Source organism: Pempheris klunzingeri, chromosome 2 (genome assembly GCF_042242105.1).
Source record: "Pempheris klunzingeri isolate RE-2024b chromosome 2, fPemKlu1.hap1, whole genome shotgun sequence".
NCBI classification, from domain to species: Eukaryota; Metazoa; Chordata; class Actinopteri; order Acropomatiformes; family Pempheridae; genus Pempheris; species Pempheris klunzingeri.
In genome coordinates this window covers 7,854,238-7,881,556 of record NC_092013.1, presented here as the reverse complement: position 1 = coordinate 7,881,556, position 27,319 = coordinate 7,854,238, and the positions used below count along the sequence as shown (strand labels likewise).

Sequence of the window (27,319 nt, the reverse complement as noted above, 5' to 3'; positions counted from 1 at the left end):
ATGCTCCCGGCTCAGGAGGCAGCCAAAATCTACCACACCAACTACGTGCGTAATGCGCGCGCCATGGGCGTCCTGTGGACGGTGTTCACCATCACCTTCGCGGTCATCACCGTGGTGGTGTTCATCCAGCCCTACTGGATCGGGGACAGCGTGAACACGCCTCAGGCCGGCTACTTCGGCCTCTTCCACTACTGCATCGGGAACGCGCTCACCTCGGAGCTCACCTGCAAAGGCAGCGCGCTGGACTTCGGCTCCATCCCGTCCGGCGCCTTCAAGACGGCCATGTTCTTCGTGGGGATCTCCATGCTGCTGGTGGTGGCCTGCATCGTCTGCTTCAGCCTCTTCTTCTTCTGCAACGCGGGGAGCGTCTACAAGATCTGCGCCTGGATGCAGCTGGCCTCCAGTGAGCACCAGAGTTTGTAGCTGCGCGTGTGGAAGATGCAAAAAGTGTTAACAGTTAATGTGATTCATTATCATTTGTCTCATCTCTTAAATAAGAGTATACACAGGCTATACTACATTATTTCCCTACAGTATCCTGTTTATAGATATTTCATTTACAAAACAGAATGTGGTTAATTATCAAATCAAATCAAATTATAGGCTGCATCTGTGCTTTGTTTTATCTCTTTGAGCTTCTTTTCATGGCTGCACACACACTCAGACCTCCTGTATTCAACATTAACACTTACCCACTGCCCAGTAAGAATAAGTTTAGCCCCAAAAAGCATGGACTCAAACACATTCCAATTTCTTCAGTTCAAAATCATTTATTTTTTCCAGCTCTTCACCATTTAAGCAAGTCTCGACTGAATTAACAGAGACATAAATGAAGAAATACAACCTCACTTGGTCTAACTGATGAATAATAAGTGACAAATCAATATGAAAATGCATTTGCTAAGAACACTGGTGAGTAAAAGGAGCAAATATCCACCCACGCTGTTGAAAGTTGAAGTTGAAGTTTGGCATTCATTTTTGTTTCTTTGCATTTTAAATTTTGGGCCTGGTGGTTATTCCTTAACAATATATTATTTCATGCAGGCTTTCTGTGTAAAATAGTAACTACAGTAGTAACAATGGCTGTCAGTTACACACAGTAAAATGAAGTCAAAAGTGCAATATTTCCATCAGATATTTCCATCAATATTCAAGTAAAGTACTTCAGTCGAGGCTCTTTGGTTTTACATAGAAAAAAAAGAGTTTGGCCTCATGCAGAAATATAAGAAAACACAAACAGTAACAAGGTCCCACAGAAGCATAATAGTGGTTTTGTCTCGTAAAATTTAAAGGGCAGACTAGAATATCAATGAAAAGATTAACACAACACCCAGCAACATTTTAGTAGTTTCCTTTAAACAGACAAACACACACACACACACACACACACACACGCACACACGCACAAACAAAACACAAGTGAAACCCGACTCTGTTTTTGAAACACGAAGCAGCTTGTGAACAGATGTAGCTGCAAGTGAAAGGACGAGCCTTTAATGAGACAAATAATTAGATTAACCTGGAGGTGTGCTGTTACACTTTCTCCTCTCCCTCATCATACCTGCCGTTCAGAGAGTGTGTGTCTGTGTGTCTGTGCGCTCCAATGAATACCAGACTTTCTGTGTCTGTGTTACACATACATTTTCTTTTCAAGGCTCTAAATTAATTATGTCTGTCTCTCCACTCCAGTTGCTAAATCAGCCCCAAAGGTTTAGTTCGGAGTCAGATTTTACTTGAAAATTTAATATGGCTCAGAAAAATCCAACTTTCCTATGTTTTTGTAATCTTTGAAGAGTAGATAGTAAGTTAAAAAGTAGGTGAAAACTGTTGGGGGCATTAATAGATCCCTCCCTGAGGTATGAGCTGTATAAAATAAGTTGTTCCTCTGAATTAGCTTCAGTGAAAGAACATTTCTAATTCAATTTGTGAGGGAGTCTTGGACAATGAAGTAACAGTAACATGTTAAAAAAAGAATTTGTTCACGCAAGGTTTCGAACATGTATGCAGAAGAATATCGGAGTCCTAATTGTTTCAGGATGTGTAAACATTTAACTTCCTGATGTTTTAATCAGCTGATGAGAAGCTGCAGTTCGTTTATCTGTGTTGAAGTTAGGAGGACAGTTGAGAAAGTGAGCGTGAGAATTAGAGAGCGAGTGAAGGTGAAAGGGTGTGTGAGGCTCAGAAAGCGAAAGTGCGGCGCGCTTGTGTGTGTGTGTGTGTGTGTGTGTGTGTGCTCATGCTTCACCTTGTCACCTGATAGGTCACATGGCTCTACGTGCTGAGGTGAGCAGCACGTGTCTCTCTGCAGAGTCAATAATGGATGAACAAGTTCATCTTTCTGGAGTAGAGATGCTCTGGAGTTGCTAGGCAACCCACCTGCACGTGTGTGTGTGTGTGTGTGTGTGTGTGTGTGTGTGTGTGTGTGTGTGTGTGTGTGTGTGTGTGTGTGTGTGTGTGTGTGTGTGTGTACCTGAATGAGCGGATTGTGCATCTTTAATTTCTCTGGTGGCGTCTCTGTGTTGTTGTTTGTTGTTTCAGCGGCGGAGGTGAAGATGTTCGTCTCTTAATACTTAACGTGTCTTTTTAGGAACATCAGACACATTCAGCTACAGCATTGGTTTTTTTCAGACTATTCTTGTGAAGGCGATATTATCTCAGGAAAGCCTCAAGGGAATTTCCATAATTTGGCAAAAAACATCCACAAAGAAAGATTTTGGTGGTCAAAGGTCACTGCGACCTCACAAGACACACTTTTGGCTGTAACTCAACAGTTCATTCACTAATTAAGACGAAATTTTACACAAATGTTTAAAAGGTCAAAATGATGAAGTGATGACATTTTATATCCAAAAGGTCAAAGTTCAGCTTCACGGTGACTTCATAAGGAATTATTCAACACCGTAACTCAGGACCAGAAGGGGAGACTGTGACTATATTTCACATCTGGTCAGAAACTGAATTGGTGAAACTAATCTGGACAGACGTAGATGTAAATTGCAGCTTTCTGGTTGGAGGTAAATCAAAGTGAGGCGATGAGCCTAGTTTACATGAAAAATGACATTTCCTGTTAATCTAATTGTTGTACTTGCTTATACTGTTGTGTAGTTAATCTATAATAAGACATATTTAAGACTTCATGTTTTTCATTCCAAACATCTTAGTGTATAACACAGTCTAGTAACTAAAGCTGCCAGATAAATGCAGCGCAATAAAAAAGTAACACGTTTCCCTTTGAAATGTAATGAAGTATAAGTAAAATGTACAAGCATCTCAAATTTGTACTTGTGTGGGCTATAGTAACTTAGTTACGTACATTCATTGCAGCTCCACAGATTTCTCACATCAGAATACTTGATAGTTTTTGTATTTGAATAAATTGGCAGCTAAGAAATGTTTTCAAGGACACTGTTGATGGAAGCACCTGATTTTAAACCAAAGTATAGAACCAAGGTCCCTCATCCCGTGTCTCCGTCTCTCTCAGGCACATGCATGGTGATCGGCTGTATGATCTATCCTGACGGCTGGGACTCGGAGCAGGTGAAGCGCATGTGTGGCCAGCGGACCGACAAATACACCCTGGGCAACTGCACGGTGCGCTGGGCCTACATCCTGGCCATCATCAGCATCATGGACTCGCTCATCCTCTCTTTCCTGGCCTTCAGCCTGGGCAGCCGGCAGGACAAGCTGCTGCCCGAGGACTTCCAGGTGGAGGGGAAAGGTACCGGAGTGAAGGCAGGGTGTGAAAAACGGTGGGGTGGGAGAGGAAGACACAAGCTGGATGAGGATATGTAGCTGGAGAAAAGAAGAAGAGAGATAGGGTTTTAATTGAGAGGCAAGGGGAAGGAGAAGGATGGACTCCAGGGAGATTATAGGAGGAAATTTGAAGGGTTTGGTGTAAGGGTTAACTGCTTAGCCTGGAGGGAAAATGGCTAGAATAGAATAGAATAGAATAGACAGACTTTAGAGGTGAGGCAGAGGCTTGAGCAGCCTTGAAAACTCAAGAATCTCTGTGTAAACGCTGAATCATTGAGGTCTGGATAGACAGAAAAAAAAGCAATCAAAAACCTCCACTGTGAAATCCTTCCCATGGATACTGCCATTATTTTCCTCTATCCATTGTCATTAAAAATATCTAGCTTTTAACCCATGGTTTGAGCTTAGCTCTGGATGGTAATGTTGTTTGGTCTAGACTGAAATATCTCAACAAATATTAGATGGATCACCACAAATTTTATGGTTGTAAGAGGATGAATCCTACTGACTTTGGTGATTCTGACTTTTCTTCTTGTGCTACGTTGATGTCGACATTTGTGCATCAGAACTATTAAGACTGACTGCCATGAAATTTGTTACAGATATTCAGCTCCTTAAAGGGATACTTGGCTAACTTTAGCTTCTGCCTCGTGTCAGCACAGTGTGGGTAATACATGCAAATGAACAATGCAAAACTTTCCTCTGTGTTTCCTGCAGCCAGAGCTCTGTGATGCAGTAAACAATTGTATAACTGACATAAGAACCTAAAATAACAGCAACAACTTTACTGCAAAGTCAACTACTCATTCCAACAGCAGTCCCGGAGCTGCTAAATGTCTGCCAGATGACGCGAATGAGATGGATCACTAGCGGGGAGCTTGTGGAAGAGGAGAAACGGAGAAAAGTTAAAAATTGTTCATTTGCATTCACTACCCACACTGTAATGATACAAAGCCAGCTGGACATCAGAAGACTGTCCCTCTAAAGGCTAAATAGTAATGTCTCCACTGATCATCTGACTTTTAGCATATTTAATGACTTAAGTGATTCTTTAAGAGCCTCTGGAACGGCTGAACACTGTTGGTGCTATAAGTTATCATCTGAAATGACAGTTACATCTCCTTCTCTTTACTCTCCCTTACAGATAACGCGTAGGCCATCTGTGGACGAAGGAGGGAAGAGATGAACAAGACTTTCAAGGAGTACTACCGACTTGAGGGATTAAAACGTATTCCAAATCTTCTGGACAGTTAATTGCAATCTAAAAATAATTTACAAGAAGTTCGTCCTTGAAATTGTCACAGCTTATGAACAGACTTTAGAAGAGTCAAAGTCCATCTCCAGCTCAGACATTACGGTCTTAGATTTGCTCACTGCTGCTTTAATTTGGACTAAAACAAGCGAATGAACATTTTGCCTTCAGGCATTTTACTGTTTGAAAAGACCAGTATAGAGCAGAGCCTTGTTACTTTGGAGAGAACGGTCATAAACACAGGGATTAAAGCAAGAAATATTTGAGCCTGAAAGGAAATGTGTACAATGTATTGAATTAAGGTCTGAAAATGTAACACCAGTGAACGTGTCTATTGCAGCGTAAGGCAGTATTCATCAAAACATGCTGCATTTAAAGAGTATTGGACTGATTTTGGTCAGACATCCTAATAAAATATGCACCAAACAGCCCTCAAAATAAGCACGTGGGAAATCACTGTGGATCTTTGGTGTGTTAGTACTCAGTGACAATAAAACCTTATTCTACATCTGATTGCACTCTACCATATCTGCCGTCTGCATGGCACGAGAATGCGAAGACTGCAGTGGTGATTCACGAGGCAACTACAACCCAAATGATTTTGAAAAATGTTTATTCTTATTACCTACAGAAAAAAAAAATATATACCAATCGAATAAAGAGCAGAGAGATGGACAGAAGTAAAGGAGACGGTAGAAAAACAAGCAAAATGGTTTTCAAGGATTCGAAGCATTATTATTACAGCATGTGTTTTTAGTACAATCTATTCTTTTCAAATCCGACACCTCCATGTGCAGTGGAAACACTTGTAACAAAGCTTTAAATTTAATACAACTGAACATTCTTCGAAGCATTTCTAAAAAGTGTAAAAAAAAAAATGTCTATGCCCAAACTTTTCAGCTCGTGCCGTCGATCTACTCTGCTGACAGTCTTTTCTAGAAACTGTGCAAAGCTTTTGCTGCAGATAGAGAGAGAGAGATTAAAGGCCGACTCTTTGGTAAACTGTACTGAACACTTGATGTGGATCCACATATTGGTTGATCTGACCATTGAATGTTGGAAACGATTAAGAGGCCTCTCTTAACAGGCAAAATGCGATCCAAGTAGGAAACGGCAAAAAGTTCCCTCTGCATTAAGTGGACTCCTGTATTAAGTAGAGAAGAAATCGCATTATATTATTCCAAGTGCTTTTTTAAAGACAGCATATGATCATGTTGAAACTAACAATAACAGTTTCCTGAAAAATAGTTATTTCTGATGAGTCTCTCTCCAGATGTGGTGCACATGTGCATGAACTGTAAGCTTTCTAATCATGTAGTTCTGCCTGTATACAAATGTACAAAAGTTTAGGATAAATCCAACTCAACAGTGCTAACAACACTACTGGTCTCTCATCATGCCTGTTAGCATTACGTAGTTATTAATTCTGAGCACTTTGCACACATTTGACAGCCAAGAGCATAAAAGCTGGCACAGCTAACATTATGACTGGCATACAGACACAGATTTGGCTAATTAATGGCCTAAAATGATGAAAAGTTTTGATGGCAAGCCATGCCAACAGGTTTCTGTTAACATGCTGCCTTCGTCCGCATTTGTAGACAAGTGCAACTTCCTTTTAAATCCGCCTGTCCATTATCTATAGCTAAAAATACAGAGTAATGTGCTGCAGAGAAAGAGCTGGAGTCGGGAAAAAGAGAGAGCAAGGTCGAGAAGTCCTCTGCAGCCAGAAAAAAAGTCTTAAATACAGAGTTCCTTCTATCACCAGTGTAATCCAGAACAGGACAAAGAATCAGCGGCAGTCTCTCTTTTTTTTATTGTGTTCATGAATGTGTGTGTGAGCAGCCTCTAAGAGCCATGACAGGAGGATGCAGGCATGATGCAGTCACAGGGTCTTGCAGGCATGAATGCGTTACTGTGTGTTTTCAAGCCCAGGATCGTCAAACCTTAATCATCCTTTCACAATGTGAGGATGGAGGTGTGCAGGGGGGGAGGGGGCCCTCTATGTTGCGAGCCATGGATGGGAGAGGCACTGGATTGCCGTGGCCCTCCTTTCGGTCACCAGGTCCAGCATGGGCAGTAGGAAGTTGCTGAAGCTGTGCGCCTCCTCTTTGGACCACTCGTACTTTTCTACCAGCACGTCGAACAGACCCCACGGCTTCAGCTTGGTGATGTGACGCAGTTCTCCTGTGGGAAGATATTACAATTAAATAATGACAGTCCGAATTAGCACGTCACAAATTATATTACAAAGTCTGTAAAAGATCACGTGTTATCGAGTGTGTTTTTGGTTGGAATAAATCCACAGCACTGTGAACTTGAAATAGCTGCACTAAATTAAATCTGCAGGTTCTGTCCTCAAACTGAGCAGATGGCTGTTCCCTTGAGCCGTCAGGTGCTCGGTCTGAAATAGTAACTTTTGCACCCAATACCTGAGCACATTTTAAGGACGAACTGGATTTAGCTACAGCAGAAAGCTGCGGGCAGGACGGGGATGTTTACCTTTCTTGGTGAAAAACTCCTTGGAGTATTTGCCCGCCAAGATCAGCTTCCGAGGAACTTTACCGAGCAGCTCGATGATCAGCGCTATGTGATCTACGGGGAGGCAGAGAAATACACAAACCTAGCTGATGAAGATAAACAAAACCATTTCAATAAAAGGCTGAGGCATTACACAGAATTTACACTATAAACTCAATGACTTCTCATCTATTGGAATAAACCAATAGATGTTGGTTTATTGAAACCTGACGTATTGGGGACAGACGTCTCAGGGGAAGCAAACACCAACCTTCATCTCTGGAATAATCTTCTCCAGAGTGGGGTTCAAACAGATAATCTCCAGTGGCAAGCTCAAAGGCCTGAGGGGAAAAAAAAAAAAAAAGTTGTGGTTGAGTTTCAATTCAAGTCTGAGTGTTGTCAATGAGATCAAGACCTGAAAACCCTGACATTTGTTCATCTTAAAGCGCGGCGCTTTGCGTCAGTCCTGTCTGAACCTTTCAAATTAATTGGATTCACTCTGAGAGTCAGAAACCCTCTCCTGTTTTTTGACTAATGATGGCTCGTCTTAAATTATGTGTGTATGCATGCACTTCCCTGAAACGACAGCCGTGTGTGTGTGGGTATGTGAGTGTAGCCTGTCTATTAGGGGAAGGTTTACAGCCCCTGATGTGTGTAGTCTGGGGAGTTTTTGACCACTACTGTTAATCTAGTCCCATGTTCTGATGATCAGGTTCACTGATTTTTTTGTAATGTTTGTCGTAATGCCCTCCTAACATATGAATACTGAACAGTAGACTGCAGTGACAGTGGTGGTGCGGCTCGTGCCTCCTAAAAAGTAGCAGGGAGTCAATAAAAGAGGAGAAAAAGAAGCTGGTTTCAACATTATAGATTCAAAAACATTAAACAAAGGCTTAGAGTGGGGTCGCAAATGCATTCAACATGTTTATAAGACCATGTGTGTTTTGATGGGTTAGTAAAAACTTCATGTTACCTTAAAGAATCTAAATAACTTTCCATGAGATTAGTTCCTTATAGTTCTACGTGTTTCCTGAGTGCGTTTTACCATGCAGGCTGTGCTCCAGATATCTGCTGGTGTACTGTAGCCGGCTCCAGTCAGCACCTCCAGAGAACGATACTGCCTCGTCTGGATGTCATCTGTGAAGTGTTTGTTCTGCAAGAAGAGGAGAGAAATCCTGAATGCTGAGGCGCAGAGTAACAAATGAGCTGATGTTTACAAAGTGCCGCTTCTTGAAGTGGACAAAGCTTCCAAGGTTCAGATAAGAATCCTTCACTCAAAAATAAAAAGTGCTATCTTGTATTTGCACTCACCACCCAGCAGGCGTTGCCGAGGTCAGCAATCTTAACCTGCAGCTTGTCAGCGTTATGAGGCTCCAGGGGGTTTACTAACATATTGCTTGATGCTCCTGTTAAAAGAGAGAGAGATTGAGATGGAGAAGATGAGATAAAAAAGGAGGGGGAAGGGTTTGTGTTCAAAATGACTCCTATAGGTAAGTGTTATTAGAGGTTGTTAGTGATGTGACTGAGTAATCCATATTAATTAGCCTAACAAGCACAGCCTTCTCACCTCCTACTCAAACCTGCACAACCCATCGTGCCACTCCAGTTAAAGCTCTACTGACATTTACTATTCCCACTGTAATGCATTTTGAATTCATATTAATAACGGCTTGCATGTGCTCTTCTAGAACATGCTTTTGGTAATCTCATGCTGTTAAGTGTAATATCAGATTCTTGTGCAAGTGTGAAAACACGGTATATTCCACTATGGACAACATTTTGCATAATTCAGTGCGTGATGCAAAAATATTTACACTTCCAAGTAAACATAGCATACTCAATATCAAACACTCGTTATAAGCTTAGTATGGCTTCACACAATATACACTGTACATACATGTATAATCATAGAGTTGGCTTAAAAAAAACCAAACAAAATGTTTTTTTTAACTAACCATTCTGCTGGCTGTTGTCTTCATCATCACCTCCTTTGGTCTCCATCTCCTCCTCCTTCTTCTCCTCCTTGTCTCCCTCCTTCAGCTCAACACAGACTGAGACAGAGTCTGGGTCGAGAGAGGCGGGGAGCTGCTGCTGCAGGTCGGCGTCCTCGGATGATCCATTACAGGTCTGATGCTCCTCTTTGCTCCTTAATGTGTCCTCGGCCTCTGTGTTACTTTCTGGCTGGTTCGCGTTCTGCTGGTCCTCCTGCTCCTCCTGCTCCTCTGTCGACTGCTTGGTCCCTTGTACCTCTGGACTGGTCTCGCTCTCCGGTGTGGCGGCATGACCGTTGCAGTTCACCTCCATCCTGTTCTCCTCCTCGCCCGCATGCTCCCTTCGTTCGTGTACCTCTGGCAGCTGCTGAGGCGGCTCGCCAGGAGTCGAGTCTGTAGCAAAACACACCATGGGTTTGTCTGTTAAATTAATCTCTTAATGAATGATGCTCTTGATTAGTGCGTATTGGATCTATTCTGATTTTTAAACACATCAATCAATAAAATATTTGAAGTACGGGCCAGTGATCACCTGTGATAGTATGGCTAGCGATGTCTTGCAGCGTGGCAGACATAGAGAGGGCGGCTGAGGAAGTCGTATCCTCTGTAGTCTCTGTTGTCGTCTCCTCATCGTCCTCCTCTTCTCCCCCTTCAGGTGTTGCTCCTCCTTCCATCTCCTGGATCCTCTTCTCCAGCAGCTCTGCCTGCTTCTTTTGCTTTTTCTTCATCTTCTTCTTTTTGTTCTTTGACATTTTGGCCGTCTTTGAAAAGAGAACAAGGGGAGAGAGAAAAATACAGGAAATCAAGATACATACTCTGACTTGACTCTAAATGTATTCCTCCTCCTGTCACTAGATCTAAAATACAAGAACTTACTTGTTTGGGTGCCGGGGCTGTACTCACTGTAGGAAACAGGAAAAAAAATCTGAGGATTACATTAGCAAGCGACATATGTGGCATATACTCTGCCTCACTATAATTAGTATTCTGTTCGGGTGGCTGAGTTGATTCACACCAAGCTGTACTAATAGACTGTCTCTGCAGCGGCACCCGGCTCAGCGGGAGTCACACACTCCTCTGAGCAAGCTGGTAATTTCCATAACCAATCCAGCGGTGACTCATACTGACACACAGCTAAAGCACTCCTCTTTTATTAGAAACCTCCACATGCTTTAAAATCAAACCCTCAAGTTTCTGAACACTTGCATCACAAACACAGAGGAGGATGACACCACAGAGTGGGAACATCAGTGCATTGCCAATGTACAGCCACTCCAATTAGAAACACGAATTGATCAAACCTTTTCAGGTCGTACCAGTTAGTTGCATTTCTGGCAATCAGAGCGTAATTGCTCACATTTATGCTGTGAGCCAACAAATAAGTAACATGTCAGTCGAACTCTGAAAGGCACTGGACCTGCAAACCTCGTAGTTGTCAGCAACATGCCGATCAAACCACAGCAGATGCTTAGCGGAGTGCTGAGAAAAAAAAAAAAAGGTTGTGACCTGCAGAGCCCGAGGGAGGAGCAGCGCCAGTCTTCTGCCACTGCGTAGCTTCTGCAGCCATTTTCTTGATGTAGGGCTCGTTGACAGTCAGCAGAATGTTCTCTGGTTTGATGTCCGTGTGGATGATCTTACACTTGGTGTGGAGGTAGTGTAAACCCTGCAGAACCTGCAGTGCAGAAGAGTCAGATTATTGAAATTCATGCTGCCCACTGAGAACGGCAAAACGCATCATTCTCGACCCGTCAGGGGTTCTGTGATGTTACACGTGAATAAGCCAAACATTTCTGATACGTCTCCTGCTGTGTAAATAACAGGTCTCAAGAAGTCGTTTTTCTTTATGTCAGTGCAGCAAAAGCGCTGCCCAGAGTCAGACTAATACTGCATTCAAACCAAAGCATGAAATGGTCATTTTTACAGCTAATAATAAGAACAGGTGAGATTTTAATGACAAATTGTTTTTGTGTAGCTGTACAGTACCTGTCGTATGATGCTTTTAACACAGGGTAGGGGCAGGCCTTGATAATTTGACTTGATGATCCACTTCAGTAAGTGATATCCTAGCACCTCAAATACCATACACACATCTGAAGAAATACAACGTCAAGGAATACGCCAATAGAATACGACTTCTCGAATGAGTTTAAACTTGAGTTTTCTCAATCTACAGTGGACCTTAGCCGATACAATTTATAATCAGCACACACAAAAACACAATTACTCTTGATCCAAGGCCAGTTTAGAAAAAATAAAAAATAAAATCAAGTTTATGTAATTTAAAAATTACATAAACTTGATTTGAGAAGTAACTACATTTCCCACCAGCTGTTTGACTCCGACTGACGCTATCTGATAATAATGAAATAGCTTAATGAGTCTTTTTGCCCTTATACCCGTTTTCCAGCCACATACTTGGACTTCAACGATCTTTCAAGGTTTTACATGACTGAAATAACCTCAATTTCCAGAGGACGTCTGGGCATGTTGCCTGAACACACAGCTGTAGACTGGATGGCGTGGGACAGACTGTGTCAGTTCATCAGGGACTGTGACACTTAAAGAGGAGCCAAAGTACACAGCTAGCTGATGAACATCTGCGAACCACAAATAGTGGAGCAGAGTGTGAATCTGGGGGTGTAACAAAACTCTTGGAGACTTAAGACAAATACTGGACTGTATCTCATCCCTGCTGTTTGCTTTCAAATTCAATAACTCTGGCTGAGATAAGTTGATCTTTAAAAGTAATGCAGACAAATGTGGCATTCAAGCACAATAACAGGGGTGAGCTAAATCAATGCCTAGCCCGAGGTGATGCGTCTCACCCTCGCATGTGCAACACTAAAGTAGCTATTTGGCCTGGAATGAGTGTAATCAGAACGTCCAAGCCATCACATTCAGACAGCAACAATACAGAAGAGAAAATGGAGGAACGCCAAGAATTTTGGGTGCCGTTGTTGCACTGTTCCCTTCCTTCATAGAAGGACAATACCAGAAAATCTACAGTGTTGTCTGGCAGAGTCCAAAAACTGATCAGTATGCAGCATTCTAAGGACAAGTAATTTTGTACATTTTTAAATAAAATGAAAAACATTTTTGCTCAGTTTATGAACGAGACATTGCTTTTGCAAGATCAAGAGTGGAAAGCAATATTCACATGACGTTCGTGAGACAATCTAGTGAATATAAAAGAATTTGAAGGATACGAGTGCCATTAATGCCAGAGATTTTGAAGTCGTCCAAAAGCTGCACCACTCTCTCTCTGCTGGGGTCACCGGGATCTGTGTTTCTCACCTGGAAAACAAACACACACACACACACACACACACACACACACACACAGGGTTATGAAAGTCGAAGGCACTGGAATAAGTGGAGCATGAGCCAGTGCAGAAATATTTATGTCAGGGTGACTGTGAGCCTTACGGATTTGAGCAGCTTGATCTCATCCAGAGCCGTCTCTGTGTAATGTTCAGCACTCTTTACAACCTTCATGGCCACAAAGCGCTTCTCCCTGAAAAACACGCAAAATCAGTGATGTTGCTTATGACAACCACATGAACTTGTTTTAAAATACAGCAGCAGCAAACCTGTCATTGAGTATATCCATACAACACAATTAAACAAATGCACCAGGTCTTTACTAGAAACTACGCTACTCTTATGCTTTTCAGATTTATAGAAATATTTAGCTTATAATTTCTATATATTAAATATATAGGCTGCAACATGGCTCCAATTGTGGCCCTCAGTGTGGAGCGTTATATCCTTATGCATGCACATGGCACTTCTTGGCTACTGTTCCACACACTATTTTAGACCCCTCTCTTTTGGAAGTATTACAGTATTACGAAAGCAGCAGCTGTGGCTCGGTGAAATCCACTCGTGGCGTATGACCTCTGCAAATCTGTACATGACCGTCTAAATGTCACATAGTCGAGTTTAAAAGCCAACTTACTGGATGTCCCAGGCCAGCCACACGGTGGAGAAGTGCCCCCAGCCAAGCTTACGGATCACGTGGTACCTCCCGTTGAACAGATCTCCAATCTTCACGTGGTGATATCCACCTGACCAAAGGCAGACGCAGATACACTCAAACAATGTTGTTTTGTCGTAGTACGTAGAGTGTATGTTTGAGAGGAAATAACTATCATGCACGTAAATATCCACACAGAGGTCAAGCATTTTTGTCGACTACAAATTAGACATGATCAAAATCATGTTTTTCATCATGACAATACACCTATTTATGTCGGTGTACTACTGTTTTACTGGCTTGGATACACGGCTGATATCTAAAGACAGAGTGTGAGTGAGAGACTGTTCACCCCTGCAGTAGTCGTTGGGGTCCTCCTGTTCATCGTCGTCAGAGCCCAGGATCTCCTCGTCCTGCTCCGGGAGCGGAGAGTCCGCCTGACCTGGCAGAGAGCTGCCTCCGCGGCCATGAGGCTCTGGTCTGAGCAGGGGAGAGAAACAAAGACAGAGCGATGGTGACGTGGAGAAGACGACACGGACAAGAACAAAAACAGACAGGGAGGAAGTGCAAATGGAGGGAGAGTGACAGCGGGAAAGGGAGTGAAAGACACTTTCAGATCGGCTCACGGAGAGAAATGTGCATAGTGTGACACGGAGACACAGGGTTTAACATTTGAGGCAGTGGTTCCCACAATGCGACATTTTCAGAGGCAAAGCATTTGATCAAAAGGCTGACAGTATGGTTTCATCCAGAGAAACTTATAAGCGATATAGCAGATAAGGATAAATTCCTATTTCACCAAAAGTACAAGTGAGCAAAGATCAGGAGCCAGTTTAATAAATCTGAAATGACAGAGCAGTCATGTAAGCACAAAGGGCCAGAGAAGAGAGCAGCAAGAAATATTAGACTTTTGTTTTTAAGACAGTGCAGTGAAAAGAGTGAGGTGAACATTTGATACAACAAAATATACTTTTAAGGATACGCAGAGTGATTGTGGACTGAGAATTATACCATAGATCAGGACAGTGACACCAGGACAATAATACTGAAGGTCAGTTAGTATTTCTGACACACGACTATTTAGATGGCAAAACTAAAAGCCAACATCCAGTAATTAGTGTATTTGTGGAAAACACTGACATTATGTGCTGCAGTCTGCAGGTGTATGCACATGTCAATTCAGAAGACACTGGTTGCCTATAAAGAGCACGGAAACATGGCGGTATGGAAATGGATCAGAAGAGCCAAGTGTCCTGGTTAGGAGAGCTGCAGCAGAGAGGGATATTTTTCACCTCATAAATCACCACTCCTCCTCTCCCAACTTCAGAATCCAGAGTAATGTTAGCTGTTTAAAACCAGTCGTTTACACTGTAAGAGCAGAAAGTGGACTCGGTGCCTTTACCTTTTTAACAGCTATCTCTCCGATTGTAACATGACAGCATTAAGGCTTCATAATACCTCAGTTCTGCTTCTAAAATCTGAGGGTTGTCTCCCAAAAAATGTGATTCAAATTCTTTGCACTTTCACTTTTTTTATATTTTTCAGAGCACTACTTCTTCTACACATTAGACTTAACTAAGCTAGCAGTCCCTTTGTTTTGAGGTATTACTATGCATGAATTACTTCTTAGTACTTTCAGTGGTGGAATCTGATTACAATTAAAACAGCATGGATGACTAAGATAATGTCAATAATAGAACTGAGAAGAAGCATCCAACAATTATTATTGTTACCACTTAACCTGCAGATTATTTAATTACTGAACGATTAATTGCAGGTCTGTAAACATGAAAAAAAAACCAGTGAAAACAACAAATATTACATGTATTAAAATACAAAACCAAGAGAAGCAGCAAATGTTCACTTTTGAGGACCAGGAACAATCAACTTTTTAGTATTTTTGCTTGAAAAAAGTTGCTCGTAAATTTGTCGACTGATGAATTAACTAATTGTTGCAGATCAAATTTAAAAGCTCAGGAGTCTGTGTTGCCAGTCAGATAAAGAATGACTATTTATTTTCTTTCAAATCCACCTACTGAGGCTGGTGCACCACCAGAAAACCAAAGAGCATTAAACACCGAGACTCCATGGACCAAGACCTAATATCATTAAACATTAACTGTATTGTTGAATAACCGATGGTGAGCCCACAATGCTCAAATGAACATGCTGTGTTGTGTGAATCTAAACATGGTGGAATAAATTATTAAAACCAGACTTCCAGTTGTTCATAGTGAACATCTCAGCGCTGTAACAGAGACCATGTTTGTTTCCATGAAAAGACTCACACACTCACAAAACAAGTAAAACAAGAGGCAGCGTGCAACTACAACCCGTACTCCCAGGGAAAGCATCCAGCTGCATCAACTGTTAACTGGGAGCATTACGTATTCTACCCATTATCAAAGCATGCCATGAAGGGCTTAAACAAACGGGGTCAAATTACTGTCACACATCATCATTTTGGCCTTGTTTTGTGATCTTTTGAGTACAATACTTGTTCCTGGGTAAACTGAGCAGCGTTTGGTTTGTTTTAGCAGCTATACTCTTAGTGCTGTCCATGGTGCTGAAAGAAGAGACGGCAGCGTCACCATCTCTCTCCCTGAATCCAAATCAGAGTCACAAACAGATCATATCATCAATGAACAACGCCAACACCTTTCGACCCACCAGTAACACCTAAAGAAGCCTGCCAGCATGCCCTGTATGCCAACCACTCGGAGAATACTACAACGATGCAATGACACTGCTCCTTTTATTTACCATGCACACTAAATAACCATAAAAAATACATGCGAGTAAGTAACATTTATTTTGGAAAATTCAGGACTAGGTATTGTTGAAAAACTAGTGGTGTCAGCACAATATGTTGTATTGTAGCCAAAAGCAAATATATTTTTATATAAACCCTTGCTATTCTGAAATGACATTTTGTAAATACTATTTCTATCCCTCAATAAAATAGGCTAAATATCTGTCTGGCTTGTTTCTAGCTTCGCAATGTTCTCTTAAGAAGAGAATGAGAAACACCTGTAAAAGCTCAAGAAAGGCTTTCTTGAGCTTTTGTATAAACTATAATATCAGGGAAAAACTAATAAGTAAAGAAGACTAAGAATCTGAGCAAACGCTCCTGCACCAACACAGAGCGTTATTACTCTACAGTCCTCCACTATGTTCGATCATGAGTCCCTCTGAATTACTGCAGAGGGCTGACCGTGGTGCACTGTGGAGGTAAGAAGAGCAAACAGCTTCCAGCAACAAATCCTGTTCTCTGCGTGCAGCACTGATAGAGGTTTCCCTCACAAGCACCACCGTTTCTTCACACTATTTCAAGCCTCAAATAAACACACACTGGTCTCATACATATAAAATCTCTCATTTTAATTTTTCTAGGCCAAATTCTTCTTTTCTCCCCCAAGCACATCAGTTCTGTGTGCTTCACATTTGGACTCAGCTTAAGTAACTGAGTCAAACGGTAAACAATGGTCCTAAGGAGGATTTGGAGCTGATTGAAGCGAGTCACATTTTATCTTGTAAGCTCTGCGAGGGTTTAAGCAGCTGACTTTGCCACAAAGCTTGTGAAGAAAACCATTTACTGTTGACTGTGTTTAACGTCATTGCCTCTAAAGTTGTAATTTATTTTGAAAAAAACTGTTTGATTGCTTTGATTGAGGGCACTCTGTGATCTGCTTGCAAACAATGTTGAAGTCATTAGGATTAGCGTGTCTAGCTAATCAGTTCATTATCTTAACGCTGAGCGGAAGGACGACTTTGGAACATCTTAGCAAAAACATGCTTTCAAAGCTGTGTCATGCTTGGCCGCCTGCAGACCTCAAATGTTTGTTAGCGTTCCTGAGGGGAAAAAGGCAATTAATGAGCTTAAGTTAGACATACACAGATTAATTAATAAATTAGGTCCTCCACTAATTTGACAACAAAGCCCTCGAAGTTCAAGTAAGTCGAATTCAGGTAATATTTTTTTGTAGCCTGACCAATTCAGGGTTATGCAGACACCAATATAATCATAAGAGTAAAAACGCAGCTAACAACACCAACATGTACAGCACCCACCTTCTGTTTACATATGTGCCAGCATATAAACTGTATCAGATACATCTGCAATAATCCAAATATCATAAATAAGAATATATAACAATAACAGCCTGCTGATATTTCTGTCTGGCTCATGTGTTTAGGAGACATTATCTAAGGAGAATAAGCCACAAAGGACTTTGATTGTTATTCATCCTGTGATTATGCATCTACATATTCACCCATCTGTTGTGAGATCTCTCTGTCAAGTTAAAGAAAAGGTGTCTCTTGAGTGGGCATGCTCATGCTTTCAACCAATGAAATGTTTGGGTCTGCCTACGTCTGACAGCAGCATTCAAGTGAGTAGACACCAAAACGGCTCCAGTATTTTTCGGTTTAAAATTAATTCTGTGTTTCACTAACTGTAGTTTGACAGGATCTTAAACATAACCGTGCTGCCTCCTCTCTCTCTCCTTCTAGAGACTTGACTGGGGCTGAAGAAATTTTGGCACTTTGACTTTGTCAGCCCACACACTGTGTGGCCACGGCAAAATAACACTATTTACTGGCACGCACACACAGTGTGCAAATTTACTGAAACACTACCTCTGCACTCAAGCTTTAGAGCAACGATAACAACAATGGACAAAAAGAGAAAACGGGCTTAAGCTGAGCTTCAGAATAGTGATGATGATAAAGATGATGATCAGATGAAATTAATATTATCGAACAAAAACTGAATGAATCTCTTCATGTCACTAATAATAAAAACATTTCATAACAACAACAAATTTCTTCATATCACTGAAGAAGAAGATGAGACCAGTGGCATGTGTTAAGGGATACTTTTCATTGAATGTTGACTTTTTGTGGCCTAATATTAGAAGATGGTACATATACATGAAGAGGTTAAAATACTACACACGTTGAATAAAAACACCAAAATGCTAAAAGTTTATATTCAACTAATTTATCCATCAATCTACACTGTTTATCTTTAGGGGTCACAGGGGGCTTAAACCAATCCCTGGACTGGTCACCAGTCAATCACATGGCTTGACTAATATATGAAGGACCAAAAATAAAGATTCAAATCAAGTGTCTTTGTTGACTCAGAACAGACTTAAATGTTCAGAGTTTTTGTTGGTTGGAATTCATTAAAAATATGAAGGATTAAGCTAAAACACTGGCATGGACCTTCGATCTCAGGACAAGGACTAGATCTAAATATAGCTGCCAAAATGAACACTATTTAGAGAGCAGAAACGAGATGGAAGGGCAGAGCGATGGAGGTTAGAGGGACAATGTCTACAGAGAAAAGAGCGACAGAGAGAGAAAAGGGGCAAATATAGTCATATCTAGCAAATACGCATGATGTAAAAACTACATCACTTTGAACCAAACTAGAGCTTCCACACATTTAATGCCAAAAGACAGCAGAGGATCATGCCTTTCGAGATTGTACACTCAACTTTTTTTCTCACTGCAGTACATCGACAGTTGGACAGAGACAGTTCAATGCCCTCTGATGGCCAGACATCACGAACATGGACAACAAGCAGGATACTTCAAGGACTTCTGCAATGCACAAAGACACCTGGACCTGTTTCAAGAGCACCTCTAACTGTGTATGGCTGTCACGCCTACCCACACTCGCACACACACATCCTGCTCTTACCTGCACGATGCACGGATGCCCATGGGATGTGATGGAGGGAGGAGGGCAGGAGAGAGTGCAGGTGTTAAAAAAAAAAAAAAAAAACTCACTCCATCCGCCAGGAGGAAAAAAAAAAAAAGAGCGATTAGAGGACCAAAAGAGGGAAAGGCAGAAACATGGAGAGTTAAAAGTAGAGTGGTGGAGAGGAGGGCGATCAGTGCTGATTATAGAGGGAGGGGGTGGAAAACAGAATGAGGAACAAGCAGAAGAAGAGAAGATGGAAAGGAGCAAAGTGAGGAAGACAAGCGAAGAGAGGAGAGGAAGAAGAGAGGCTAAGTCCTGGAGCGCAAGGCACCACTGCACGCTCGCTGACTCTCTCGCTCACTTTTTCTCTCTCACACTCACACACACTCTCTCTCTCCCTCTCTGACCGAGAACTCTCCTTGGCTGTCGTCAGCCTCTGGCCCGGCCCCCTTCACTGACAGCTGGGAGATGATTGGGTGATGCAGCCCAGCACTGCATTGCAGGTGAGGAACGACATCAGTCCTCCCCCCCTCCCCTCCTCTTCCTACTCGTCTGACCAAAACACCACCATTTCTCTTCCCCCTCTCTGTCTGTCCATCAGCATCATCATCCCCACCTCGTACGCCTGCTATTCCAACAATGCTTCACCCATCTTTTTCCCCCTCACTGAAACAGGAACGACACTCAGACTGTTTGTTGGGCATGCATGATGCCCAGGCCTCTGCAGGGTTTGCTCTACATGTCAAAGTGCTACACGGCCCAAGCTGTGTGTGTTTCTGCTCCATAATCGCAATGATTTTAACCCCAAGATGTGAGAGGAATCAGTAAGGAAGCGACAACTAGAAATAGTTTCTTTGCTGTTTGACAATATCATTCAATGCTTGAGACAATGAAACTAGTTGAGATAAGTCAAATTTTATTCTTTTTCAAATTTTATACTTCCAAAACTCTGAAAAACAAAGCTGCAGTTATTATTTCTTTCAAACTTATTTCAGTAGTTTTTGTTTTTCAAAAACCCTTGATTTACAATGTAGAGGCTTCAGAGGACAACCCCACCACAACCACTGAAGGCATGTAGGCATAGCAATTTTTTTTTTTTTTTAAAAGAAGAATTTTATATGCGATTTAGAAAATTCACTAATTAGCCTACAATCATGTACTTTGCTGATTACACAGTGTTTGGTTTGATAGATGACGAGCTTTGATAGTTAGTTTGTTAGTTAGTTCTCATGTCTGAGCTGTGGAGGGTTCAAGCAACATCACCCTACATTCACAGCTAATGTCGAACACCAAGCTCTTCATAATGAGAATCAAGTACCAACCTGAGTATGCTAGTCGTTCATGCTTCGGTTAGTAATAAGTCATTAGATGAATATTATTAGCACATCTAAGATTTTGGCCTGGGTCGCATCAGAGTTTGATTTTGATGTTGGTCTGCTGATCAATAAATACGTCTATTAAGCATTTTGGTCCACAGGGACGTCTAAGAAAATTAGATCCACTATAAGTCAATAAATAACCATAAATAAATACAGTGCAGCCATTCCTCTTCAGGTAAATTTTTTGCTGTCACTAGTGATAATTTTCCTTTCAGCTAAAGCTAACTGGAAATTTTCTCCTCCATTGCCATTTTTATTATCTTAATTAATTCCTGATATCCACACTAAACTGAAGAATATGTCTATAAAAGATGTCTGAAACAGGCTGTATTTACTGATGCATAGAGGGAAAATGTGATTAATTACAGCCAGGTATGGGTCACATTACTTAGAAATGTCAGTTACTGGATACAAATTACATGGCAATTTTTGTAATTAGCGATGCAATCCATTACACATTACATCAAAAATAATGTTTCTGAATGCTTTTTGATTACTACAAAATCAAGCATTTGCTTTTCATGAATAGCACTGGTTCACTAAAACATGAAACAAGTTTCAAAATATTATAATGTAAATCAAGTAATCCTGTAACTATAATCTAATTTCCAAATGTAATCTAGATTAATTCAATTATTTTTTGCAATCCGATTATATTATTATTATCCCAATTACTTGTAATCCATCATTACACTTTCCATGCTATGACAAATTAAATGTCCTGCCAAAAAACTCTATTTGGCAGCAGTTGGAAACATTTCTCTCTGTCAGTGGATCATGGTCGTTATTATTTACAAAAAACTAACAATGAAATGAAACAAATAAAAAACTCAAATTAAATATTTCAAATACAAGCCCTCAAATGAAGTATCTTCATACTATTAAGACGTTGGTAATACAGGACCTGAATTTTCTCTTTCGATGTGATTCATTTAATCAAATTAGAGAAAGAAGCGCCCTGAGGCCCGTCGTCTCTCCCTCTCAGTGATGAACACTGGATAAAGTAATACCAGACACAGCGACAAAAAAATAATTGAATGAATATTCCCATGTTGGGTTTGGGCACAAAGATATCGTCTAGTCCAACATCCCACTGTCAGCATGGTCCCTGCTTTGCTTTAACAAAACTGATCAAACTTTAAAACCTTTTTACAGCATTTTTATAAGCGGATGCTGAAACTGTCTTTCACACAAATAGCCCGATAAATGGTCAGTTTAATGGCTGTCTGGACCACATTTCTCTATGGGACAGCGATTGTGTCGATGACAGCTGAAATCTAATAAGACCCACAGTCACTTGACATCTTCATCATCGTCTCCTGTGCAAACATCCGACGTGACAGAGTGTGTCAGTGTCTCCTGGTTTCTCCTGGCTGTGTTGTTTCCACCCATCCGGCCCTATCAGATCTCTAGAGCAAAACAAACAAGGGCACGGAGGAAGAAAGAGCTCTTGGGGATGGAGTAAGGCCAAAAAGTTTGCATCCCCCTCTCATTCTCCTCCTCCTCCTCCTCCCTCCAGATAAAATCAATGCCAAGTGCCTGGGCAGCAGAATGAAACAGCAGCACTAGGTAACTGTGCTGAGGGTGTGATGCACATAATGAGTAAATGAGCGTTCTGCAGCACCTTCAATTTAGATCGAACACCTGCTTCAAGTATGCAGGTTTCATGCAAGAGAGAATGCTATTTTACTTCCTTTAATCTCCCTCAAATCATGTTTTATTTTCATGTCAGTCAGCATGCCACTAACATATACCAATGAAATGTCATGTTCTTTTCAATATGCAGTACATTTGTTCATTCTAGAGAATACTATCAAAATAGTCAGTGACTCATGTTAGAAACACAGATGTATTAAGTGGGCCTTAAAATAGACAGAGAGAGAGAAAACACTACAGCGTTACAGCACCAGTTAAACCACTGAAGGCTTTCTTAGTTCATAAAAACAAGTCCCAATTCACAAGAACTGAAAAAAACCAACATCTTCGCAGCCTAAAGCAACCCGCTTCTCCTTCACAATAAACGCACACAAATGTGTTGACGTATTTCTGCCAGTGACAGGATGGGAAAGAAGGGAAGTGGTTAACCTGCAGGGCGAGGACAGAGAAACAGGGGCACAGAGCTGTATTGGGCTGCAGATGATAAAAGATTTGATGGGTTATGTAATGAACTGCAGCTATGGCTGCGAGAGAGAAGAGGCAGAGATAAAAGCAAAATACAACGGAGAGCAACTGTGGTTGTAAATACTCTGCAATGCTGGCTATTCCTGTTCAGTCTCCCGAGTGCAAAGGTAGTCCTACAGTTGCATCTGAGGCACAGAAAGTTAGAGAAACAAGTGGTTTCACACACACACACACACACACACACTCACACTAAGCAAAATACATAAACATGCAGTCAGGTATCTTGCAGAGCAGCAATAGTCAGCATCTGCTTCTTAATGAAAAATGGATCAGCTCATCAATAACTCAGCCCAACTCTGAGTAAACTAGCATCTAACACACACACACACATCAAAACATTATTACACTGAAAACCTCCATTTCCATCATCACAAATACAACAACCAATATACACATGAGCACAGTCTGACTTTCACATCGCTTTCCTCCAACCTCACATCCTCCTTCCTCCATCCTTCTTATCGCACTACTCACTTGCATGTGAGACCGCTGGCAAGCTTCACCACAGCTGTATTGATGGAGAAGATCCAGTCCAGGAGCCACATGACCCAGAGAACACAAGGCTAACGCTGTCACACCAGTCTGTACTGAGCTGTACTTGGCAAAAGACGAGCAGCAGTCTTAAAGCTCGCCCAAGACCACTGTGACCTGGGACCGGGTCTGCTCTCCTCTCCCCAGGCTCTTCAAATGAACTGTAGCTGCTGCGTCCTCTCAGCACAGCAGCCACAACAGAGCGACTGACACGAGAGAGTGGGAGGGAAGGAGCAAAATGGGTGCAAGGGCAAGAGAGAGGGAGAGAGGGAGAGAGCTTATTTATGCTTGGATGCTAGCCACTTATTTGATGGCTATTGACAGAAATGGTGCAATTTCTGGCAGCATTTTGTGACGACAGACTTTGAAGATGACGGCTCTGTGTCAACCCTGGCATAACCTTTAAATTACATTACCACAACAAGTAGGAAAAACTGCATCCAAGTACCATCTGGAAAGATTTGCCAGCTTTAAATATCAATCACCTTTGCCAAGGAGCTCTGATGAATGAACAACTAATATTAGCCAAATTGTAACACTGGTGTCTGTGGCCAAATTGAAAGGTGTGGTGTGCCTGGACACATGACAAAACATTTTTTGGACATAATTCTTCTATTTTTGGAAATAGATCCAGAAAAACAGCATATAGTGTTGTGCTTGCAGATTTGCTTATCACAGCAGAAGGGACTATTGGCCTTAGCAGAGGTCTGCGCTGTGGGAGTCTCTCTGCTTTAGGATGTGATGAGGCTGCTGTGTCAAGGCCATGCAGGGGAGACACTACAGGTAGACAGCGTCAAAAAGTTCTCTTACATTCTAAACACGCAAATGATGCATTATCTAATTAAATATGTGCTAATGTGCATACATTTCCAGAACCGAAGTCTGAACACTGGATAAAGGTTCAAAATTCTTTCTTAATTTTGTTGATATATTAGAAAAAATGTTTTTACAGTAGAAAGTTTGAAGTGTTCACACCATATGTTAGAAAATAGTGTCACCAGCCATGGAAACAAATTCACCATGTTTTTAGGAATAAGAGCTTTATAAATCAGGAATATAGACAGGAATAAAACTGGAAGGTTTGGTGTGTGTAAGAGCTACTGAAGAGGAGATTTCTGGCTCAGAGGGACAGAAAAACTCATTTTGAGAATACAGCCTCATACACAAATAGACAAAGTGGAGTACAATAAACACCTAAATTTATTTTTCATGCTGTTCTTCCATGAGTGATTGACAGCGTGGGACCAGGAGGAACAGATTAAACATGTGATTGCTTCATTTGCTGAGAGACTGTTCTCATGATGGCTGAGAAACTAACAAATAAAGCTTTCTGGAAAAATGAGGAAGGTGCAGTGGTGTGATGGCAGAGAGGAGAGAGACGGGTAAAACAGGGACGAGAGGGATAAAAGCACAGAGGTATTTTCATGGAGCTTGATCATTAAGAGGGAAGTGAATAATTAAGTGAACGACAACGATGGCTGTAGAGAAACGTGTGAATGGGCTACAGAAAGGATCGGTAATTGGTGGTCCAGTGAAAGAAATGCAGGTGAGCTGATGGAGAAATGGGTGAAATAAGGACACAAATCTAATGAGGACAGCAGAATTAAAACTGAGGAGAAACTCATAATCTGCAGGTCATCAATCAAGTTTCTGCAGTTAGAACAGGCAGGTGACTTCAGGACACAGACTCAAACTGGCACATTTGTTTGCTGTTCACTTCTCTCTTACAAGCTCCTGGTCCACAGGGATATTTCTTCTAAGATTAACACATCAAGAGTAACAAAATACAGAGCTTCAAAATATAAATAAACACAATTTCTGCCTTAAAGATCAGCTCATAGAAATGTAACAATATCTTCCATTTTGTTTGTACTACAATTTAGTCATCCACACTTCAAAAATGTATTTCTGAAGTGTGGATGATTGCATCTGGACAGCGGTGGTTTGCTCCATTCACTGTGGTTGTTTTAAATATGCTATTCAAATGGATTATGACTCGGCATCACATGCAATAAGTGCTCCAAAAGTGAAGCCTGACTTCCGAATGAATCATTAATTGGCAGTGCTACTACGTTTGTTACCTGCACATATCTTATCACTATAGCTGCAGTTTTGATGTTTAACATTTAACATCTTGCAGACGAGAATGAACTCTCCTCCTCTGCCTCGATTAAACACACAGAGGGAAACAGACCCCCCTTAAGTACGGTTGGGCTGCTGTAATGTTGACTTGATGTGCTTCATATTCATAATGTCATGGAAAATTCAGCAGCGTGGATTTATTGTAATTGTGTGACACCTTAAGGTCATTTGCATTTACACAGGCTTTTAAATTTAATTTGCACGTAACAGAGAGGGTCATTCGATCCTGATGTTCTGTTAAATCGGAATAAATTAATATTTTCATTTGATGGATTGAGGAATCTCAGTATGATTTCTATTGCACATCATGTATACCTATATGTAGGAACAAGTGATTCCATAAACACTTTACTTAATGATATAAAATATCAAAGAACCTTTATGAGCAATTTGCACAATGGCTCCTGTTGTGGCAAAATAAGCACTGAAGCTGGGATTAAATTACTTCCTTGGCAACCATAATAAACTACTTGACAGCTTAAATGTCAAAATCCCTGACTGTACCTTAATGTCGTCGTATTTTTATAATCTCTGACATTATAATGTAACACAGTGTCAAACCACAAACTTGCAGATGGACACTGTGATGCTGCATCCACCAAAAAAAAGCTCACTCACCAACAGCTGCATCACATTAGTTCATTTTGGCAAATAAATGAAGGTTAAAGTGAAAAAATGCAGCTGCGCATGACTAAACCTCCTTTTACTTCAGTATAGTAAAAGAACATAGCCACACTGTTGAAGTACTCTTACAAGAGAAAGTCCTGCGTTCCAAATGTCGCTTAAGTAAAAGTGTCATCGGCAAAATGTACTCAAAGTACACAAAGTATAAGTACTAAACATATTATATTATTCTGCTTTTAATCACTAACAAAAGGATTTTACTGTTGAACCTCAACTTGGAGCCAATTTTAGATGCATTGCATAGAACTGGGTACAATAGTAGTACAGATACTACAGCACATCATGTGGTTTTATGTGTTAAGTAAGTGTAGCTAAAAATAAATAAAAGTAGTGGAGTAAAAAGTAGAATAATTCCCTCTAACTTCAAGTGAAGTAGAAAGTATGTCAGAACTGAACTAAGTACAGTACTTGAGTAAAGGTACTTAGTTACTTTGCACCTGTGCTGATTTTCTACTCACTTTTTACCAGGTTTCCTCGGCTTCGTCCTCTTCTTCCTCGCTTGCATGGCCAGCACTAAAAAGAAGAGAGAAACCTGTTGGGTGAGAAACACTGAACACACACACAGAGACACTGTTGTTGTTGTAGTTAAAAAGCTGTTATGGCTCCTCCGTAGCTTCACAGACAGAGTACATGGTGTACATTAGCAGCTTTGGGAGGCTAGCAGGTAACTTAGCCGGTGTAAACCCCTCTGGAAAAGCTAAGTCAACCTGCCATGGCGCTGTGGTGTGTTGTCCTGTACATTAGAGGCAGTTTAAGTTAGTTAGTAAGCTAGCTGCTAACAGTAACGTGTTGTTTTTCACCGCTAATATCACAATTTTAATTCGTTCATTATGATGCCGAGCCCTGGTAAATTTCTTACAAGTCTCAGGGTCACTGTGTGTTATTTTTTTACTGTAGCTTGATGAAAGTTTCGGCGCATAGTTGTCCACGATTAGATGCTAGTTTGATGGCTAGAGCTAGCATACTGTTAACGCACACATACACACACAGCAGAGCGCATGGTCCACTTTTACTTTTCATCAACTGTTAACGTGACTCGTTGCATTTGTTAAAAATCACTCCGAGGATTAATTAGCCGGTGAGCTGTCTTTAAAAAAAAGCGTGTGTGTTTTAAGGACTGTTTGTAAAAAGGCTTTAGCGGGAGTTAAAACGTTACCTTTTCTTTCCATGCTGATAACCAGGAGATCAGATGCGTTC

At 41.2% G+C, this 27,319-nt stretch overlaps 2 protein-coding genes across 3 annotated transcripts; one reads left to right on the top strand and one right to left on the bottom strand.

Annotated features, from left to right (window-relative positions):
* On the top strand, window positions 1–11,715 carry lhfpl5a (LHFPL tetraspan subfamily member 5a). Its single transcript, XM_070839779.1, has 3 exons — window positions 1–403; window positions 3,482–3,718; window positions 11,690–11,715. The coding sequence occupies exons 1-3, from the start codon at window positions 1–3 to the stop codon at window positions 11,713–11,715; spliced, it is 666 nt and encodes a 221-aa protein (XP_070695880.1).
* Window positions 5,601–27,319, bottom strand: srpk1b (SRSF protein kinase 1b). Of its 2 annotated transcripts, XM_070839739.1 has the most exons (16): window positions 27,279–27,319; window positions 26,581–26,635; window positions 13,845–13,972; window positions 13,475–13,583; window positions 12,943–13,030; window positions 12,723–12,810; window positions 11,500–11,606; window positions 11,023–11,188; window positions 10,393–10,418; window positions 10,049–10,277; window positions 9,481–9,909; window positions 8,837–8,931; window positions 8,571–8,678; window positions 7,797–7,866; window positions 7,508–7,600; window positions 5,601–7,192 (listed from the first exon to the last, which is right to left on the bottom strand). In XM_070839739.1, the coding sequence occupies exons 1-16, from the start codon at window positions 27,289–27,291 to the stop codon at window positions 7,008–7,010; spliced, it is 1,989 nt and encodes a 662-aa protein (XP_070695840.1). In that variant the 5' UTR covers window positions 27,292–27,319; the 3' UTR covers window positions 5,601–7,007. The 2 variants fall into 2 exon arrangements, with proteins under 2 accessions (XP_070695840.1, XP_070695848.1); XM_070839747.1 differs by lacking the exons at window positions 26,581–26,635; window positions 27,279–27,319 and adding an exon at window positions 19,203–19,265.

Coding starts and splice junctions, on each gene's coding strand:
- lhfpl5a (XM_070839779.1), top strand. CDS start 1: ATGCTCCCGGCTCAGGAGGCAGCCAAAATCTACCACACCAACTACGTG. Junction 404..3,481: donor CTGGATGCAGCTGGCCTCCA/GTGAGCACCAGA, acceptor CGTCTCTCTCAG/GCACATGCATGGTGATCGGC. Junction 3,719..11,689: donor CTTCCAGGTGGAGGGGAAAG/GTACCGGAGTGA, acceptor CTCAATCTACAG/TGGACCTTAGCCGATACAAT.
- srpk1b (XM_070839739.1), bottom strand. Junction 11,607..12,722: donor CTCTGGCATTAATGGCACTC/GTATCCTTCAAA, acceptor GTATTTCTTCAG/ATGTGTGTATGGTATTTGAG. Junction 7,193..7,507: donor GGAGTTTTTCACCAAGAAAG/GTAAACATCCCC, acceptor ATCTTCCCACAG/GAGAACTGCGTCACATCACC.